The sequence below is a fragment of the Nothoprocta perdicaria genome, unplaced genomic scaffold (genome assembly GCF_003342845.1).
Source record: "Nothoprocta perdicaria isolate Ctin4 unplaced genomic scaffold, notPer1 scaffold_82, whole genome shotgun sequence".
Taxonomy (NCBI): Eukaryota; Metazoa; Chordata; class Aves; order Tinamiformes; family Tinamidae; genus Nothoprocta; species Nothoprocta perdicaria.
Window position 1 is genome coordinate 929,659 of NW_020456110.1, and position 21,426 is coordinate 951,084.

The 21,426-nt window shown below is 37.7% G+C and overlaps 1 protein-coding gene across 3 annotated transcripts in view; it reads left to right on the forward strand.

The window, feature by feature from the left end:
• The window catches only part of PCSK5 (proprotein convertase subtilisin/kexin type 5), a 234,316-nt gene that overhangs the window by 114,565 nt on the left and 98,325 nt on the right, over positions 1-21,426 (forward strand). For all 3 annotated transcript variants that reach the window (XM_026051997.1, XM_026051995.1, XM_026051996.1), the window contains exons 9-10: positions 7,644-7,744; positions 20,549-20,652. In XM_026051997.1, coding sequence (XP_025907782.1) covers positions 7,644-7,744; positions 20,549-20,652 — 205 coding nt within the window. The remainder of the gene's footprint in view (positions 1-7,643; positions 7,745-20,548; positions 20,653-21,426) is intronic.

Consider the following 21,426-nt stretch of genomic DNA (forward strand, 5'->3'; position numbering starts at 1 on the left):
TAGCAATCACTTCATACTAGAAAAAAAAAAAAAACAGCAAATAAGTAATTTTTTTCAGGCTTAACCTTTCAAAATATTGACACTGTTGATTTTCATCTTCTGGAATTTGGCCAGTGTTCCAGGACTTGCCCTTGTAAAAGTTTTTGATGCTTCCAAACTTGCTGATTTAAACATGTCTATCTTCAGTTGTGGCAGCAATAGCTATAAATAGGGAGATGATTTACTATCATCATATACTGTAAAAACTTCATTTTACTTTTTCCAAAAAGAGAATGTTTAATGAAATATCCATTTTCTATACAGTACTAGTTACGGTTCTATAATTTCCATACAAATAAAACAGTGTTGTTTAGGGTGATTATAGTATGTTTTAAAATAAAATATCTGTATGATTTATTCTACTGTTATTGTAGGCTTCACCATTTGTCCTTTGTCTTTCTTTATCACCTGTATGCATCTTCTGTCCTCTCATTGGTATTCACTGCTATCAGCTGAAACATTCAGATGCTGAACAGCCACAAAAAAACAAGTGTCTTGACCATTCATTTACCAGAACTTAATTTATACCCTGACTACTCTTGGGTCAGACTTTGGTGATGGGCCTGCCAAATCATTCTGTGATCACAGATATCAGAGTCTGTAAATATATCACCCATCACTCTTTCCTGTGCTGTCTTATCAGTTGAGTTCAGAAGCATGTAACCTAGCTGAAGATGTTTTCTGCTGTTGTTTTGCCTTTGAAGGCAGCCTGTTCCTCCTCCCAAGCCCCTCAGTGACATAGGAGAGCTCTGCACGCTCCGTACACTGATCAGATTTCTGTCTGCATTGTACACAAACCACTGATCCCACATGAGAACAGCCTTGTGCTGCTGTTGTCCCAGAGTCTGCTGAGAACTGACATGAAATTGTGGAACTGAGCCATTACAACCAAGGCAATTGGAGAGTTACAGGTACCAGCTGCAGCTTTCCCAAGTCCTTTCCACACACGTTACACCCACATGCAGACACAGCGGCTCTCACTCACCCAGGCACCTCTCTTGACCACAGGGTAAGCTTACAATCATTGTGGAAACTTCTTCATTCTCTTCTCATACTCTACTACAGTTCACCCTTCCAAAAGATCTATTAAACCTCATTTCATTTGAAAGGAAGTCCATCTGARACATGAACTGAAAAAAACAGAAAGTGAAAATTTTGAGCAGAGTTTTCCAGCTGCTGCAAATTGCCAAAAGACTTTGGAAAAAAAAAGATGCATGCTCATTTTCATTGATGAATCATACATCATTTTCACTGCATCATAACTCGCTTCTTGTTTTGCTACCCTTTTTGATATAGAAATTGTTTTCCTATCTTTCTGCAAAATAGTCTGGAATTTGCAGTAAGTGTTAAGTGACAAGTAATGATAGAACTAAAGATTATTTTCAATCTTGATTCTCCAAATACTTTTCTGCATGTAAATTTAAATGCAATGTGCACATTATGAAGATCTCAAATTCATGCCACTATGTGAAAAAATTAACAGTGTTTGATGAAGGCATATGATGGTTCAGTTTATGAAAGTTTGACTCAGAATAAGTATGGACTACTACAGTAAATCAGCACGATCAGACATAGCATGGTATTTTCAATCAAAATTAATGAACTCATTCTTGTTTATTGACAGTATTTGAAAAAAACTCTGATATCATATGAGATTCTGTATCATAATAATACAGAAATGTGGACATGATATTAAGGGGAAGTACTTGTCTACTACTCTGTAGTGCATGGATGCTACTTCCAGTTCTGGCTTATTTTTCCTTCATGTCTCCAACTCCTTTTTCCCTTTTCTGTTTTCCTGCCACTGTGGGCAGAGTGTCTTATGAGGTGGATATGGCTTCAACCACGCTGATGTCTGCTGGGATGACCACACAGACAGGAACAGACAGTCCAGGAGGTTCCTGCAGAACTTTGTGGATAGGTAACTTCTTGATGCAGGTGGTTGATAAGCCAACAAGGGGAGGGGCGCTGCTAGACCTGGTACTAACAAACAGAGATGGTCTAGTAGGATATGTGAGGGTTGGGGGAAGTCTTGGCTGCAGTGACCATGAGGTGTTGGAATTCACATATCCTCCATGGAGGAAGCTGGATTGTAACCCTGGGCTTTAGGAGAGCTGATTTTGACCTCTTCAGGGAGCTCCTTGGAGGATCAGGGTCCTAGAAGGAATGAGGGTCCAGGAGAACTGGCTAATATCCAAGCACCACTTTCTCCAAGCTCAAGATCTGTGCCTTCCTAGAGGAAAGAAGTTGAGCAAGTGATTCATCAGTCACTTGGACAAGGACAGAGAGAGCACCTGAGCAAGTTTGTGGATCATCCCAAGCGGAGTGGAGTGGCTGACACTCCGAAGGGCTGTGCTGCCATTCAGAGGGACCTGGACAGGCTGCAGAGTTCGGCAGAGAGGAACCTCATGAGGTTCAACAAGGACAAGTGCAGGGTCCTGCACCTGGGGAGCAGTAACCCCAGGCACCAGSACAGATTAGGGGCTGACCTGCTGAAGAGCAGCTCCGCAGAGAGGGACCTGGGAGTCCTGGTGGACACCAAGTTASCCATGAGGYAGCAGTGCCCTCGTGGCCAAGAAGGCCARTGGGCTCCTGGCTGCATGAGGAGGAYGTTGSCAGCAGGGGCAGGGAGGGGATCCTGCCCCTCTGCTCAGCTCTGGGGAGGCCAAACCTGGAGCACTGGGGGCAGCTCTGGGCTCCCCAGGACAAGAGGGATGTGGAGCAATAAAGATGATTAAGGGACTGGAATATGAGGAAATACTAAGTGAGTTGGGCCTGTTTAGCCTAGAGAAGAGAAAATTGATAGATCTGATCAGTGTGTATAAGTACCTGAGGGGAGAATGTAGGGAGGAAGGGGCCAAGCCCTTCTCAGTAGTGGCCAGTGACAAGGGGCAATGGGTGTAAGTTGACACACAGGCAGTTCCATCTCCATGTGAGGAGGAACTTCTTTCCTGTGAGGGTGCCAGAGCCCTGGCACAGGCTGCCCAGGGAGGYTGTGGAGTCTCCTTCTCTGGAGATCTTCCCAACCCGCCTGGATGCCGCCCTGTGCCCCGTGCTCTGGGTGTCCCTGCTGGAGCAGGRGGYTGGAYTGGATGATCTCTAGAGGTCCCTTCCAACCTCAGCCATTCTGTGATTCTGTGATATCCCGTCACCAAGTGAACATGTTAGACTCTTGTGTGGATTAGAAAGGGACAAGTAAAAATTCTTATTAAAATGTTTTGGCTTCCAAGCAGATTCATAAAAAAACTCACACATTTATAAGTACCCAGAGACTTTTTTTCCTCCTTTTGATGTTACCACATGTTTTTATAATTGTTACAAATGCGGCTTGTAACATAATTTTAGGAGCTTTTCCAATTTTGGAGGTTTTCATTCTTGTTTGATACTAATTAGCTTGGTAAATTTGAGAATAATGTCATCTGCACCCGTCTTCCATGTGGAGATTATTTTTACTGACTTTGGACTAAAGTAAAGACAACAAAGTCTGGTTTGTAACAGTCTAAGCTGCCAGTTACAGGGAAATACACACTAATATTAACATCTCGCATGAGTCCTGCTTTCTGTGGCCAAAGGAACGTGCTAACCATGCACTTAACTTGAGGCTGCACCAAGTTATATTGCTGTATATGTTTGCCCACTGTGGATTCAGTGTCCAACATCTAACTGTATTATATACATCTAAGGCATACAAATATTTTTCAGAGGTGGTTGCCTGTATATCTTCTACACAATTAGAGACAAGAACTTGTGTTATTTCTAGGTCTTTTCAACTACATCTGAAAAACGCAGGCACAATTGTAGAAACTCAACCTCTGAGACATAGTTCAATGTAGACTAGTTAAAGACCAAAGATTCTTTATGGAGGTTATCTTTCAGAACAGAGTGAGTGTAGAAATAATAGCCAAAGATACACATTTGCCARTATATCTTTCTCTGCCCCTGTGCAATTTTGAATGTAGGACAACCTTGGAAGATAGTTTCCCAGGTTAGGCCCATGCAGCTTTGCATTACTTGAAATAATTATCTTAAAATATGATCAATACAACATAGCTACAGATATTTATCTGAGTCATGAATATGTCAAAGATGTTGCACAAATGCATCACATTTCATAGTCCTTTGAATTCCTTTTTAAAATAATTTCTGAAAATAGTAGTGAATTTAAAGGGAAAAATCTCTCGCAGAAAAAGAAATGTATACTACTTTGTAAACTTCATCTTCTAAACATCCCATCAGTATTTAGTATTTCTTTATTCCATAAAATTGTTTTGTCATCTGCTGAATTTATTTATCTTTTAAGATATATTTCTGTCTTTAAACAGAACTTGAAGCAAATATCAGCATCAACAAAAACAACAAAAATACCCCTCTTTTCACCTCTTTAAACACAAATTTTTGCAGAGTACTGAGGTACAACATGGCAGCTTCAGCTTTGAGAAGATAAAGAACAYAGAAAGGAGCAGATGGTTCTTGTTAAATCCTTGTCACTTTAGGGACACAGGTTGGTAGAAACAGCATATCCTGAGGAATTACAGCAGTAGGTAAAAAATGATTCAATCAATTCAGAAGGCCAAAGTCATGAAATATGAAATATCCATGAATAGGAGGCTTAGGACAGAGTGAGCRTGTTCTCTGTGAAGGAAAATCCTGTTTTTGACCTAAGTCATTAACCTCACAATAGATGAAACTATGAGAGGATTGATGGTATAGCCTTAATAATGTGTTCAGAAATAGCATCTCCTTAAATCTTTAGAGCAAATTGCTTATACGAAAACTATTACAATGTGTTTCTACAGTGTTTCTTTAGTAAGTCKGTGCATTTTCTGAAAGCTGCGTAGCTTCCACATAGGGCAGGTATTACAGTACATTTTGATGATTGCTGTAACTTTTATTTGACTTTCATCAAGGCTGTTAATCTCATAAAAAACACCAGCACTAGAAGCATCACTGCATTTGGTCAAATCTGGTTGATTCGGAAGGGGTAGATTTGACTCAGAGCCACAAAAGTGTTACATGGACTGGTCATGGGTAAACCAATCAGCGTTTTCAAAGATCAGCATTTGTTGCACAATTTGAAGCATACAAATGTTCAACAAAAGATTCAGAAATTTCTGCTCCCCTGCACGCAGCTAAAGGCATGACAGCTCCTCTCGATGACAATAATGACAGCTTCACGGGGCTGTCAAATGTTACACACTTTTTTTGTGTGATTAATGATGTTGCCYTCATGTGGTTCTGGAATTTGGAGCATCATTTTTCTTCTCAAAATTTGCTTGCCTGTTGGTGGTCCTGTTCTCCTTTTTTCTGCAAGCTATAGACACAAGGCATTTCTGACAATGAATCCACAGTGCTGAAAAGCACAGCCTTTGAGGTAATTTTCACCTAACCATCTCCGCTCCTGTCAGTAACTTCCCTTTGAAATGGCTCAAATGGGATTTCCACTTAGGAGGCTTTCTTTATACATTTCCTGCTGAAATATTTGCTGTGCAAAAGAGCCAAAAGGGGCTGTAGTCCAGGCTGCAGCCACAATGTCTGCTTGAGACATGAGACTTCATTGCAGAGGAAAGAGATGTCGTGCTTTTATTATGCTTGGTTTCCACAGGTACAAAGCAATGAAAAATGGAGAGTGTTCTTCTTCCAGAGCAGGAGAAAGACAGATAAGCATGATGCAGTGTTGTCTTTTGGCATGTGCAAGACAGTGCCCTAATGCAAAGCAGTTATGGAGGCAATTCTTCCTGCCTGAACTCCTGCAGGCACTGATATCCTTGGAAAGTGGACAGGAAGCTCCCTAGCAAGGAACCTATAAACCTCCTATAAACCTTGACCATTTCCATCTTATCTCTAAAACCTTGCATCTACATACATAAGGAGTGCACTCATAGGGTAGTTCCTGTTCTTTCTCTTAGCATAGGGAGTGTGTGGCACGTGTATTCGGGTTTTCCATTAATTTTCATTGTTCAGATTTATGAACTAACAGGAGGAGAAGCAAGAGATGAAGAAATGATACGAGCATTTTACTTAAAGGGATCGCTTTTTTAGTTATTAAAAGATGAAAATGGAAAAAAGGAACATGTATACATATATGAAAGACAAGGTAAAAAAGAGTTCTTAGACTTGAGTATCCTTGAAGAATATGACATATCCGTAAGGGTATGGCATTGTAAATGCTTTGATCCTTACTTTTCAGCTTCTAGAACCTTCCATTTTGTTTCACACAGTCACTACTTGCTTTCAACAATCACTTCATTGATCCTGTCAACCTCCTTTATATAAGTCCTTTTTGCTAGCCTGTACATGTTAACATGTCTTTAGGACTTTCAGCAGGACTTTTATTATTTATGTAATATATACAATACTGAATATTATCAATGTATATGAGTAAAACCTGTGTGTCCCACACAGATTGTAATTGTTTGTAATGTGTTCAGATAGTATATGGCTATTTTTCAAGACCATATTTCGAGTAGCTTCCAATTTTTAAACTAGACAGATATTTTTACACATCTTGGACTTTTGTGTGCTTTGGTTCCCACTCTCCTGTGATCCACTCCCTCCCCTTCATCTTTTTGCATGTGTCTGTGTTACAACTACTGAATTACATTTAATGGAAACATCTGCATGTGTTTTGCTTGAGCATCTTCAGGTGGTCCTGGCTTCTTGTCTCCAGTGCTTAGGTCTTGCTAGGAACCACTTCTCCAGAAAAAAGAATTTCAAGTAGAATCATTTGAGGTTAATCTTGCCTGAAAGAAATAGTTTCAGAGTGAATACATTATTGTATATAATCTGTTGCATTGSAGAAAGTATTTACCTGAAATTCTTTGTGGTAGGAGCATTCTAACACCAAGCACTGTGACTTTTTAGTTGGTGTTGTGTGTGACGGCTTTATGGAGGCATTGAGATCATTATTAAGCAGTATTTAACAGTATAAAACTCCAAATAACTAATAGGCTGGAGATCTTCAAACCAAATTTGTGATTACATCAGGATTTTCAGATGAATTGTTGCGTAATTTCATCTGAATTATTGCGTAAGGAAGGAAGGAAAAGATTGTGAATTAAATGCAGTACTTAACATGAGCATAACTGCATTCTTTTCTACCATGTACTTTTGTTGTAACTTCAGGTAACTCCATTAACCCATCCATACCTCTGGTTTTCAGTCTTAAAAATGATCATAATGAAGCTGTATGTTGGGAAAACTGTGAAGTGTAATTCATCCCAATTTGTAAAGCACTTTGAGATTCTTGGATGGGAAGTGCTCTATAAATGCAAAGTAATGGAAGAGCAGAGTTCTAACCATTTTGTTACAAACCCTGTGCATGTTTTCCAAGTTTACAGGTCTTTTGTTGGTCATGCCATGAAAAAAAAATGAGACTAACTTATGTTTTCAGTGCAATACAGAGAACACTCCTCCAAGTTCACAAAGGTCTTCAAGCACTGAGCAGAAAATGAACATCTAAAATCATGTACTCAGAAGGCTCTTTTTCCTTCTTTGTGATGAAAGAAGAAAATACCCTCTGCTTACAGGCAGCTCACTCAAGCAAATGAAACCTGTTCTGATTTCTGAAGCTGTGTTCTAAATTTCGCACATTCGATTTCTTCCAGATCACCACAGACCTGAGGCAGCGTTGCACAGACAGCCATACGGGAACCTCAGCCTCTGCACCTATGGCTGCAGGCATCATTGCACTGGCACTGGAAGCAAAGTAAGATCTGAGCTATACTCCGGAAAAAGAAATTGTTAATCATACAGATGGATTTTTCGCACTTATCTGGCACCTTTTATCCAGGGATCTCAAAGTGCTTTAGACACTCCGTGTATTTGAAATTCACATTACCCTTATAAAGTCAGGAAAGATCAGCACGCTCACCTTGCATGAGGGAAAGCTGACACCGTGGTGATGAAGGCAGAGTGCTCAGAGTGCTGAAATAACCTGAAATAGTGGCAAGCACAAATAGTTTCCACTGAATGGCTTAAGGTGTCCTCACAGTGGCTTAAGGTACCTTCAGAGTGCTGCCCAGGATCTGCTGTACTCTGCAGGCTGCTGTAGGTTGTTTCTCTCCTTAATCAGGCTCCTTTGTGCAGCATCCGTTCTTGAATGTAAAAAATCTGCTGGGACATTGTTAGGCTAGTGTGAACACAAAAACAAAACAGAAAATAAAAATTCACCATCTCTGTGTGTTGAAATGAGAAGTCTATCTCTTCTAATGGGTTAAGTTCCGAAGTTTCGTTTTTAAAGAAAGTAGATACATGTAGTTCCTCAGTGCTTTATCTCAGAAAATTTCGATWTTGTCAACTGCAAAATCTTTTTTTCTGTTTCTGTCTAATATGTGTTATCTGTGTCTAATATCATGTTATGGAATAGCAGAAATACTGGAGATTTATCAAGTAATTAGTGCTTCAGAACATTTTGCAGTGCTGTATGCTGTGCTGAATGATACCTGCAGGTCTAAGGTGTAGTGCTCCACCCCAAGTCCTGCTTCAGTTCAGATTTTAAGTGCTAAGAGATCAACACTATTAAATTCTGAGGACAGTTTCCTATCATGGTGATCAGTTTCTTTGAAGAAAGTAAATTTTTGTGCACAAAAGTCATTTCAAAGTATATGTCACCAATAGCTGCAGGTTTATGTTTGCATTTTTACTACGGCTTATTTGAAGAAGCCATGGACTGATATTCATCACAAAATCTATTTTTGCTGCTGAGTTACGGTCATGAAAATAAGTGATTGTAATTGAAATTCTGCTGAAAGCTTTTATAATTACTTATTAGTGAATTGACATGGTTTGTAATTTGCAGCTTGTATCTCTATCTTCCATTTTTTGAGCATTTCTAACAAATCTTTGCTGTAACAGAAGGTTTAGAAGAATTGTTGAACACAATACCTACAGCAAAGCTACTGCTCACTCTGATGCCTTAATACACAATGAGAATCTTACATTTTATACAACTTTTATTTTAGCTGTATTTTGGTGAGTGTATTATTGAGAAAGCCAGGATACTGCCTGTGGATTACTGTCCTTTGTTCATAAATTAATAGTTACTATGATAACAGATATCTTAGGAACAAAGAAAAGAATGTATTGAAGCTTCACATGTATTGTTGGAGGAAGAATGCATATATATAACATATATATGTATATATGTATAACGTATATATAAAAAACATATATATGTATACACACGCATAATGTATATGTGTATGCACACACACACACACACACATATATATATATATATCCTGGTCACTTCTTGTATTTGAAGTGTTCTGCTTCATGTTAGGAGACATCCAGGCTGAAAATGCAACAGTTTTTCTTTTCTTTTTTTTCAAATTTATTCAATTCCAGTAAATAGACCTTTCTCACTTATTTCCACATCACTTTTAGGCTATGTGTCTGAATAGATACGAATTATATTAATGATAACATAAATGTGCTTCTGTGCATTTCACTGCCTCATTTGCATTCCATTTACTAACTTTCCTTGTCTGTGAATACTTAGAACTAACCCTCTGGTTGGAACAACCAACCAGAAATGCGAAAAGAGAAAAAATATCTAGGAGAAATATTTCCATTTTTCCTCTGATRTTTTTTCTTCTGTAAACTAGTGCAGGGTCACACTTACCATAGGAGCAACATTTGATCTAAATGACAGATTATGGAATAAGGGCTTTAGTATCAACAGGAGATCATTTCATAATGTATTTAATCTTAAGGTCATGAATTTGCAGGTTTGAAATGTGCTTAGTTGATTTTAAGAAGTTTCTGAATTGCATTATTTATTCATTTACCTATTTGAATATTTGAGTTATAATTTTCTGTTGTGTTACCTCTGGAGTTAGATGATATTAAATAAAACCCATGAATTCAAAAGAAAACAAAAGCATACAAAAAATAAAGCCCTCTGAAATATTTTCTCCCATTCTTGTAAAAATACAAAGCATATAAAGGACAAAGACTTCATGATTAAATTTAAGAGCTTAACTGGAACTAGCTTTCATTCAGATAGAGCCAGCATTTGCATAAATTCTTTGTTAAATACTGTATTTTTGTCTGTGCTAGTAACACAGATGCTTATATGAGGGGTTTTTTCAAGATTAGTTGGAAAAGTCTTTTAGAAGGGTAATTATCCTTTTCATGCATTTAGTTCTGAACACTTTCTGAATATTTCTGGAATAATATATAGCTTTATTTCAAGCTAGAAGAACAGATGCCATAAAATATGCAATGAAAGGGTTTTGAACCAAAAGTCAGTTTTTGACGGAAGCTGTCTTCTGTTCCTGGAAGACATCAAGGGGCTCACACTGGCCTGGCTACAAGCTTGAACAGCCAAGAGATGGCTTTAACTGGCAAGCAAAGATACATTAAACCCATGGAAAATGAGCAAAACTTATTGCAGCTCCAACCTGCCACTTTCTTGCTTTGATGCCCCGTATGATAGGACTGGTGAACAGGTCRTACTTAGGACCCCACCATAACCTCGAGTGAACACACCTTTCTTTGAGCCTGTTTTTCAGTCAAGTACTGGAGTATCCAATGGCATGTTTTCTTTCAGGAACTGCAGTGCAACTGAGTTTTAAAACACTTATTTGCAATCCTGTTGGGGCCTTGTGCGAAAACATATGAAAACACAAAGAAGTCATTTCATAATCTTCATATTGTGTGGGTTTTTATTGTATTCAGGTAGTCACTTGTTTTATCTGATCAGTTCCCAGTGCAATGGGGAAATGGGATCAGATCAGTTGCCAGTATCCCCTTGCGTGCAATGGATTGGTTCTTGCTGGTGTATTTCACCTTTTTCATATTAATTCTACAATGCTGAATTTTGCCAGTTGTAAACCAACAATTACGAGTGTAAAATGTTTAAGTCAGATAGGTAGTGATATTATTTCTAAGAATAAACTATTTGCATTACATATTATCATCTAGTCTTGATATTAAAAAGACCCCTCATTGATAAAAGGTCTGGATTCAGGGTTTGGATAAATCAGAGTCCTGAGTGAGTCTCAGTGTGATGCATCTTTTCCACTGGGCTTTGTGCCATGTTCCTATTGAGAATCCAAAGGAAAAAAGGTCTCATGTTGCTTCAGTGTTGCCAAAAGAATAAATTATCCATCCTCAAGTGAACTGCATGTTCCACTATTGATAAGCCAATGCATGTTTTCCAATCCATGATATGATAAACTGCATGTACATGAGTTAGAAATAACACCTGAAGAGGAAGTATYGATCTGCTATTTTTCTGCCTTTTCTCTGTGGTAGAGCTCTGGAGAGTTTCAGTGTTTTCTTACATGACTATCTTCAGATGAACTGCATACTTCCCTTGTCTTTTCCCAAGCAAGGGTGAGGCAGGAACAAAGTAGTGATGAGAAGAGATAAAGAATTTTAGTGAGCTCTGATAGCCCTGATCCATTCAGAGAAGGGACAAAGCACCTCATTTTTTTAAAAGGCAATAAAACTGAGTATAATCACTGAGATGAAAGCCAACCCAAATTTGAATTGCAAGGGGTCAGGAATGTCAGAGGGAGAGACTTCAAATTTCTCTTAACTGACCAGATACTTCAAGCACCTTGTTGATTGATTTTCTTACTGAAAAAGAAAAAGACTTTTTTACTCCATCAAGAGGAGAGAAAGCAGTGTACTGACTGCTTAGGTATAGTTTTGGATACAGCGAACATACTTCTGGTGTCTTCAAAGTCAGGAGAGAATTTTATCCCATTGTGAGAAGTTTGTTTATCTGTGAATATAATAGACTAAAGATGATAAGAAAGTTGAAGCCATCCATGGAAATGCTTTCAGGTGACCTCTCCATGTAGGATTGCAGTGAAAAAGAAGGTGAAAGGCTATCATTTTAAGTCCCTCAGCCTTGGCTAGGTCTTTGCTCAGTTGATGGACTATCTATTAGAAAAGGGAAATTTACAGTCTCTGAGCTAGAAATCTGTGAATCTTTTCATTTTTGGAGTAGTTAAAATAATGCTCTTAATGATGACGTACTTGAGCAGTATAAATGTAAATAAATGATTAATCTATAATTTGTGTTTCTCTTGAGCTTTAACGACAAGAGCCACTTAGACAATTTCAATTATTATATTGAGATTCATGTGGAATGAATCTCAGTTCATTCCAAATCCTGAGTGAAGGTTGCACAGTGTTTCCCATTTTAAGGGTCTGCTTTCAGTTAAACATAACCTTGCCAAAGAGCTTGTGTTTGGTCTGAAATTTTCCTGTAACTTGCTTTTGAAATGGTTTTAGGAAGGTTCCAACCATCCATTTCTTAAACTAAGTCTGGGTTAAAAAATGTTCTTCAACTGTGTTCATTTTCAACTGTGTTCATTTTTAACTTTTCATGAGCTTTGGAGCAATAGCTAGAAATAGAAGTGGATAGCCATTGTTCCAGTGCCAGGCAAAACCTTTTGCTTTATAAGCTTTTGAAAAATCTCAGTTGTCATGTGCTCTGTTGAGGATTTTAAGAGTTTGGCAGCTCTATTTCCTATAGTTTCTTGGTTCACTATGTGTTCCTCAGCTTTTCAAGGCTGAATAGAGTTTTTGCTGAAGTTGCTCTTCTGGGTTTTGCTGGCTGTTCACATACCAACCTGCAGAACAGGGATGTGGTCTGTTTTGCCCTGTCTGCATTTCTGCAGAAAGAAAAGAAACAAGTGTAAGAGAAAGAAAAAAAAAAAAAAAAGGTGTCCCCACAGGCTTTCACTGAGACCCCTTTTAACACTGTGTTGTAGCTCTACTGTATTAAAAGTACCACAGGAATATTGGACTTATTAGACAGATGAAATCAATAGTGTGGACATCATTCTCCTAGGGAACTGCAAGGTTTCCCCAAATGTACAATARCATTTACTCTGAAAATGGCAGCTCACATAGAGTTTCATTGTGATTGCCTCCGCGTTCTTGTCCCATAATCTTTTTGAGTGGTCCCATTTCATTCTTTCTTTAGAGAAGGTACAATCAGGAATGTATTGGAGATACCTATCTCTTCAGAAAGTCATCAGCATTCATATGTGTTGAATCCCATTGTTTTCTTACAAGTGATTCTTGTTTTTGCACCTGGGGAGTGCACAATACTCTGCAGGCTCTGGACTCTGCCRTCACTCTGTGCACTGCTGAGTTGATACAGGTACAAAAATATGTCCGATTATACTTCTGTTAGCCTAAAGGAATATATTCATCTTGTCACAGCACAACTGCACTTTTTCTTGATTCCTTTGAGGGTGCACTTCAGAGTCTTGTTCCCTGGAAAAGAGAGCTAAAAGACCACCCATCTTCCTTAAAATGGGCAAAGTGAAAGCTTCAATGAACTGGATGCACTTTTGCAGCAGAGAGCTATTGATGAAGTATGTGTGAATATTATCAATTATTAATATATTTTTAGCAAAACTCTTTCAGCATATCTGCTTTTAAGCTCTATTCTGTGAGTCACTGTGGCTAGAAATAGCACACTTGCTCTTTCAGGAGCATAATTGGCCACTTTTCAGAAATTCAACATGTATGGAAACATAAAGACAGAGTCTGCTACTGCTTTGGTAAGTTAGATGAAATTATTAAACATCGATTTGGGAATATGGTCAAAATACAGACAGAAWCTGTTACATTTGTAAGCAGAGCTAGAATGTCAAGCATGCAGAGGGTTTTACCTGGCCCAGAACAAAAGACCATCAGCCCAGAGCTACACGGAAAGAAAAGCACTGAATTCAGAAAGGAGAAAAAAATGGTATTCACTGGCTCTAGCACCTCTAGTTCACTTACCACTCTGATCTGCTTAGTTTAAAACACCGAATGAAAACGCAACAAAGAGAAGCAAATCAATTTATTTTTAGTGAATATTAAGGTATATCTTCCCATWTTTAAGTAGAAATCTTATAATGGCTTTGGCCCTAAACAACAAAAAGTTTTCTTTACAATCATCCCCCTCTCTTCAACTCTGGTGAGGCCACATCTGGAGCCTGTGTCCAGTTCTGGGCTCCCCAGTACAAGAGGGATGTGGAGCTGCTGGAGAGAGTCCAGCRCAGGGCTACSAGGATGATCAGGGGCCTGGAACATCTGCCCTATGAGCAAAGGCTGAGRGAGCTGGGCCTGTTCAGCCTGGAGAAGAGGAGGCTGAGGGGGGACCTGATCAGCGTGTATAAATACCTCAAGGGAGGCAGTGAGGAGGAGGGGGCGGCCTCTTTTCAGTGGTGGCCAGCAATAGGACTAGAGGAAACGGCCACAAGCTGAGGCACCAAAAGTTCCACAGGAACTTAAGGAAACATTTCTTGACAGTGAGGGTGCCAGAGCCCTGRMACAGGCTACCCAGGGAGGTTGTGGAGTCTCCTTCTTTGGAGATCTTTAAAACCCGCTTGGACACAGCCCTGTGCCCCGCGCTCTGGGTGTCCCTGTGTGCGCAGGGTCACCTAGAGTTAGATCTCTAAAGGTCCTTAACAACCTTAATAATTCTATGGTTCTATGAAATCAGAACCTATCTGTGCAACAGAAAAGCAAGAAGACAAGAAGTATTTCAGTATTCTTTTTCTGACAGGGTTAACATGGCAAAACCAAATCAGCTCTGAGAGGTTTGTGCCGTATTTTGGCACAAATTATTGATTTAGTTTAATTTAATTTCATTATCATGTTAAAAAATAGACTTGATTCTGGAAGGCACCATGCCCATTTTTGTAGCATTAAGATGGCATCTATTGATATTTTTCCTCTCCATCTTCACCTTCATCTCATGTCATATCTTTTACATCCAGTTTCGTGCATCAGGATCCTCACCATTCCTGTGCATACCAATGTTTCCCCTTTTCAGAGCTTTCAGAACAACTTTATGAGCACTTCTGTTTGTTTTTTGATTTTTTTAAGAGCTATCAGTCATCACCTCTAAATTCTTMACTTTTTATTGTTTGTTTGCAGAAAGAATTTTTTATCCTCTGTGTAGTACTGTAGAAAATGAAGTTGGACAGATTGTCATGTATGCACTGAACACTAATAGTCCATATCTTTTTCTGAAAATTGATATTAAAATATAACTAAAAATGACAGTAGCCAATCCAAAAGCCTTTACACAGTGACACATGAAAAGATTACAGTGTGCTTTGGGAACTATGAATATGTTGCACTAACATCAGCTGAATGGCATAGAGTGCATATAGATATAATTTGATGAACATGAGGTTGCGAAGGCAAATATTAGAACCTTGAGAAGAACATTCAACAATACAGTTTAAAAAGAAAACTTCTAAATTTTAGAATTCATGAGTTTGAGATGTTGAAAGTGTATGTGTTTAAGATTAATGATTAACATYAATGATACTAATGTTCAGTATATTAATAATATAATGAAGTTAAGTTTTCTCMGTGACTGTTGGGAGTCTAGATCCAGTGTGTCTTGCCACAGTGATTCTTGATGAATGTCGCAGCATTTTAGAATGTATTTGATTTGAATTACATGTTCTTAATGAGTTTTAGTCAGCCTCCTATTTCCAGAGCTAAAACATTGCTCTTCTTTATCCAGGACTCCAATTAAGATGCAGATGGAAAAAGAGGAGAAATAGGACAATTAATGTAAAAGGTCACCAAGAGCAGTTTTGATCTTACAAAGATATTTTCCTCAAGTGTCATTAACTATGCATCTCTTTAGAGAGAGATCCACTGCACATCTCAGTACTACTAATAATTGACTTTTCTCTTCTCGTATTTTCAACTGCCACTATGTTTTGTTGAGCAAAACCTATCTTTAGCCAAACTTGAATTTGTCCTGCCTTTCTTTCAGATGGTTCTCAGTCAGTCAAATTGAAARGGAATCAGAAATTACTTGCAGAAATTAGAAATTTCTAAAGTGCCACCTGGAACCCTGTAATGCTGTTTTTTTTCTCTTGACTGTTTGAAAAAAAATATTCTTCCAGAAATGCCTCTCATCCTTGGCTATTTTGATAAAAAATATTTTTTCAAATGGACCATCATCATTACACTCAAACTACTAGTTATGGAGATAATATAGCAATCACTATCCTTTTTCTAAAAAATGCAGAATCCCATTTCTATCTTTATTGTATTCCTTTTCATATTTTTGTTAATTGTCCTTGTACAAATTATTTATTTTGATTGGTCATTTTAGGCATTATATCTTTACGCAAAAGAATAGTGCCTGAATTCTTACTTTTTTCCAGGGTTAGCCCCACTGGCATGCAAGAAACTACTGTAATGAAGAAATCAGATTTGGACAGAAATAATGACCTATTATCTCTAAGCAGCTGGAATAACGATTTTTTTTTTCTGTTTCAAGATAAAGTTAAATCTCAAGTGACTATTACTGTAATATAACTTAATGCACTTGTCCTGTTTAATTTCTTCTCATATACCTTGTTTCACAATCATTTTGAGAAGCTTGGAAAAGAAAGAGCTGTACCTCAGAGAATAAATAATTTGTTGAGGACATGCCATTCATTACTTTTTGGTTGTTAGACAGAATTATTGAATCTATTTGTTCTCACTTCTGCTTATTCTAGTATGATTTTGAGTATTGTCTGGTATGTGCACTCCCAAGGCAATTCCAGATGAGACACTGAAAAATTTTCTTCTTGGAAGGAAATTGTTTGAAATCAATCCATTTTCAAGCAGAGTTAGTACTGTTCTTCTTAATGCATTTGCTCATTTCAAGATGTTTAGCTATTAATTCTTCTGAGATTAATCAAGTGGTAAATCAATTAACATCAGTGACATCTTGTCTGGATCTGTGGCCCACATGGCTAGCAAACAACTGTTTGCTCACTTAGGTTCCAATTTTTACATGCTTTACAAATTTTTGACCAATTCTCTGATTTTTCCAGATGCTTTAAAAATTGGCTGCTTATCTGTCCTGTTTAAAAAAAAAAAAAAAAAAGCCTCTGCGCTCTCCAAATGAACTGCTATTTTGGTTTCATTCCAAGTTTGGGGTTTCTTGATTGTTTGTTTATAACAGTTTTTGAAAAAAATGACAAGCAGTTGCAGACCTCTTTTGTTTCAAATGAGATGTCTCTTGTAGAGAGGAAATTTCAATCTGGCAATAACTCAGTTTTTATTATAGTGAAGGTCAGACTATGGGTTCCACAAATTGGTTTGAGTATTGTTCATATACTATTAAATCTCTAGATATAAATAATCCCACACTATCATTCCTTAAGAAGAAAACATAAATAAAATATATCTCACGAATTTTGCAGTAAGCAGATAGATATGGAGATTGTATGATAGAGAGATTGATTTAACCATATACTTTTTCTTTGTCCTGGAAATCAAACCTTTGATCAGAAGTTTTCTGCTCCAGAAATTCTTGCCTGTTTTTTTATGATTAGATAAGGATGGCAGATAAAACAGCATGGTTCAGTTTTAAAATCTTCGAAGCTTTCTGTTTCTAAAAGTAAACTGGGATTTTGAAATCTAATCTCTCTCAAAGCAACTAATTCCAATTTATGAGAGTTTGGTACTGTTAAGTGGAGGCTACTGTGTCCCTGTATCTTTTATCTTCCATTCCTTTTTGAATCATCAGTCGAGCGTGGTGTATCTTGAATCTCTCCTTTTAAAGTTGAGAGGAGTATTTTAGTACTTTATTTTTTACCAGGAGCATGGACAGCTTGCTTTATGGAATAACAGACTGTTTAGATTACAGATTATGAAGAATGCAGCTCTTGGGATTCCTAGAGGTCTTCTTGAAGGCCTGTTTTCTTAAGACTTTACACAAACTCCCAGTGAAATTCCTGATCTGGTATAAAATGTTACTGTTTTTTTTTTCTTGGAGCATGTTACGTGACTGTCCAAGCATACTCTATATTACAAGCCCTTAATGCTCTTTACATTCCATGACAGTTGCCCCTTTTTTTGGCCTTTTTTTTTTTTTTTTTTTCCTAGTTTAGTAGATACACAGTTTCTGACATCATAGTCCAGCTGCTAGTGTGATAGATTTCACCTTTAGGAAAGGTGAAAGCCTTTAATATGAGCATATTAATGTATTAACAAGTGTTCAGGGCTGGTAGGCATTGTCTCTCTCTGTTCTCCTCAAAGAATAATTTAAAAAGGAAGGGAAAGTTATTCCTTAAAGAATGACTTTCAAGTCTATGAAAGTGCTCATTCTTTTTATGCAAAGATATAGAGGAGAAATTAATGGTCACAAAGTGACACAGCTAAAAAGAAATAACAAAATATCTATATGCAATAGATAAGAGATTCACATATTAATCATTGTCCTTCTTCAGCTTATTCCAGCTCCACTTCCTGTGATTTCCCAACTGTAGTTACAAAGGCCAGGTTACATCATCTTAGCATAGACCACAAAAATCCCCAGGGTAGTGTTCTGTGAAGGAAAGGATACCCTCAGAAATAAAATGGTACTACTGCAAGGGAAGCAAGAAAAGCACATGTAGTAAAACTATRTGGAACTCTATTTTGGATAGTCTTGTACAACCTAGTACGTAAAGGAAGTCTTAGATTTTTAAATAACTCTATTGGATTTCAAGATGGAGGATTATGTAGTTACTGAAATGTAAAATGTGCAAAAATTAGTGAATGTCTTTACATCCCAAGTTTTTCTCCATTGTATAGAAATTTGTACCATAGTTCTGAAATGTAATTGTGTTTCATCTGTTGTAGTTTTACCTATTCAAGTAAGCTTCTTTTGTTTAAGACCTATCAATATATGTCTTTAAGATCACTGGGAATAAGAAAGGGGCAAGATTTCCTAGGAATAGGTTCACTGTGGTTTTGCAATAACTTCTGTGCCCCTACTGCCTTCTCCTGAAGTTCTAGTTTGTTGAAGGTAAAATCTGCCATCCAAAAACCTGAATTTATGCAGTTTGAAAGAAAGAGAAAGTACTCATTTAATTATATCCTCAGGTCACATACTCATTGKTTTTTTTTTCCCACTAGCTTGATTTCATCTCACAGGAGAAGACTCTGCTTCCCTAGTTAACTGCCATACAACACTGATTCCTCAAATATTTCCCCAAATTTTGGAAAAAAAAGTCTAGAAGATATAAAATACTGCTGGGGCAAGGAGGCAGCCTACACAACATTTAGTACATCCAACAGGGAGATGAAAGAAATTTTCCTGTATCTTTCCATGAGAGCCCATAGAAGAATCAGATATGTGTGGAAGATTCCTTTTGGTTYATGGCTGCTTCCCAAAGATATTTCTCATTGAAATTTCTAGTGACCTGACCATGTGTCTGTTTAACAGCATAGAGCCATGTCCCCTTTGCTCCAGGAAGCGGCCCACTCAAATCATGTTAGGTCTTCCCCACAACCTACACTTGCCCACAATGTCCAGCTGTGAGTGAAGCCGGGGAAGCTGAGGATGGCTGTGAGGAGAGCAGTGCCTAACTATGTATTTGTGCCCTAAAAACAAGCACCTGAAAGAAGTCTTTTGTCCACCAGCCCTAATACCTTCTCATTCTGCRTGACACAGAAAATGTTAAGGCATTGAACCAAGCTCTCCCAGAGTTTCAATGACCCCTTAGTTCTGGGCAGGACAGACAACCAATATGAGCCTGATAAATTTCATGCTGGTCTGTCTTCATCCTCAGAGCTGAGTGGAGCTGTGCTGTTGCGCATAGCACAGGCAGATACTGAGGGACTGGGGRCTCTGGGGATGTGGGCTGCAGTACTCATTTCCTCACAGCTATTTAGTCACCCATTCCATCCTCTCCACTAAATAACTTTTTCAGTGGAATGCTCTTCTTCTTCATGTGCTATCAAAGGATGAGAAAAGCTGAGAAATTGAAAAGGCCCCTACTATAGCCATGCTGCTTTAAATGGTCTTTTGAGAAAATAATTCTCCTTGGGATGTTTGACRATGTATCCAAGAGCAGTAAGAAAACTATACTCCCTACAGACTTCCTCTGTTACTGCAAAATAAATAGATAATAGCTTCATAGAGAGGATGCAAACAGCATCGTCTCACAGTGTCCCAGCAGAGAAGTTATTAAGACTCTGTTAAGGTAATTTATGTCTGTCCTGTCAAACASTTCTTCTGTAACTATTCAGATTCAGTGTTGTGTTCACAGCTACAGTGAATTCCAAGGCTCAAGGTAATATTTGAATTAGAGACATTTGAATTAGAAGTTGAAACTTTAAAGGAATTGACAGCTTGAGGAAGTAATTACTAAGATTTAGTAAATTTTTTTCAGCGTGCTATCATTTGGCTTGTTTTCCTTCTCTTTGGTCATGTTAGGAAATCATGTACAGAAGTTGATGATCATACAAATTACATTTGGGTACTCCTTTATTTTCCTTTGCTTAGCCAAGCATTAGAAGTTACTTATAGAGGAATACTACTTGTGTATCATTATAGTCTGCTTAATGCAAAATTCCAAACTGTATAAATAGGTGGATACCATACTGCTGTAAAATTAGAACATTATTTTGAAAGGACTGTAGGGAAGGGAAATTAGAATTGTTTGGTTTGGATATTTTTTAGCTTGCATGAGCTTTTATCTCTCCATTTCTATAGAATATATCTGATTTTTCACTTGATCTTTCCCTTTCTTCACAGTCCATTTCTGACCTGGAGAGACATACAGCATATTATTGTAAGGACTTCACGTGCAGGACATTTGAATGCCAATGACTGGAAAACCAATGCAGCAGGTTATAAGGGTGAGTCTCTTTTCTTCTTTGCCATCAATGGCTAAAGGATTTTTGTCATTTTTGTCATTTTGATTCTGTTTAGCTTTGAGACTTTCATATAAAAAAAGCCCCATCCTGTCTTTGATAAAGAAAAGCTCTTAAAATAACTAAAATCAAAAATGGCAGCCACTTGAATGGTACCCACCAGATCTTGCTAGTCCCTTTCAGCCCTACTTTGTGCATTGATGGAAGATTGCTAAGTATATCTTGTGTTCTTAGTTTTTTTTCATGTACAGTGAATATAGCTTTTATAGCTAGAGTAGCCTAGAGTTGAAGCTGTAATAGTTACCAGTTTCAGCCTATGTTCTCACTTAGAATTGCTGACCATTTTGATTAAAAATGATAGAACAGTGTTTTCAAATTTATGCTTCTCCCTGTGAGTCTCCCTATATTTTTTATTATTTAAGATTGCTCTCTGATTTAGAAAAAGATATTCAGCTATCAGGATTTTAATGGGACAGATACTTATCAATCAACTGTAATAAAGGTTTCTGAAATTTTGGCAAACCAGTGGCAAACCAGTGATATAGATGATTGATAGATCAGATATCACCTCAAGATGTACAGTAAATTATATCGTTGCAGCTCAAGGCAAAGAAGGAAAAAAGCCTAAATCTTACTTACTCTTAAAAAAAAATGCATATTGAAAGTCTATAGGCTGTTTCTTTTGTATCTCTGGGCTGCATCTTTTGTAATGAGAGCAGAAATACACAGTGGTACCACTAGATAAGACATATTTTCAAG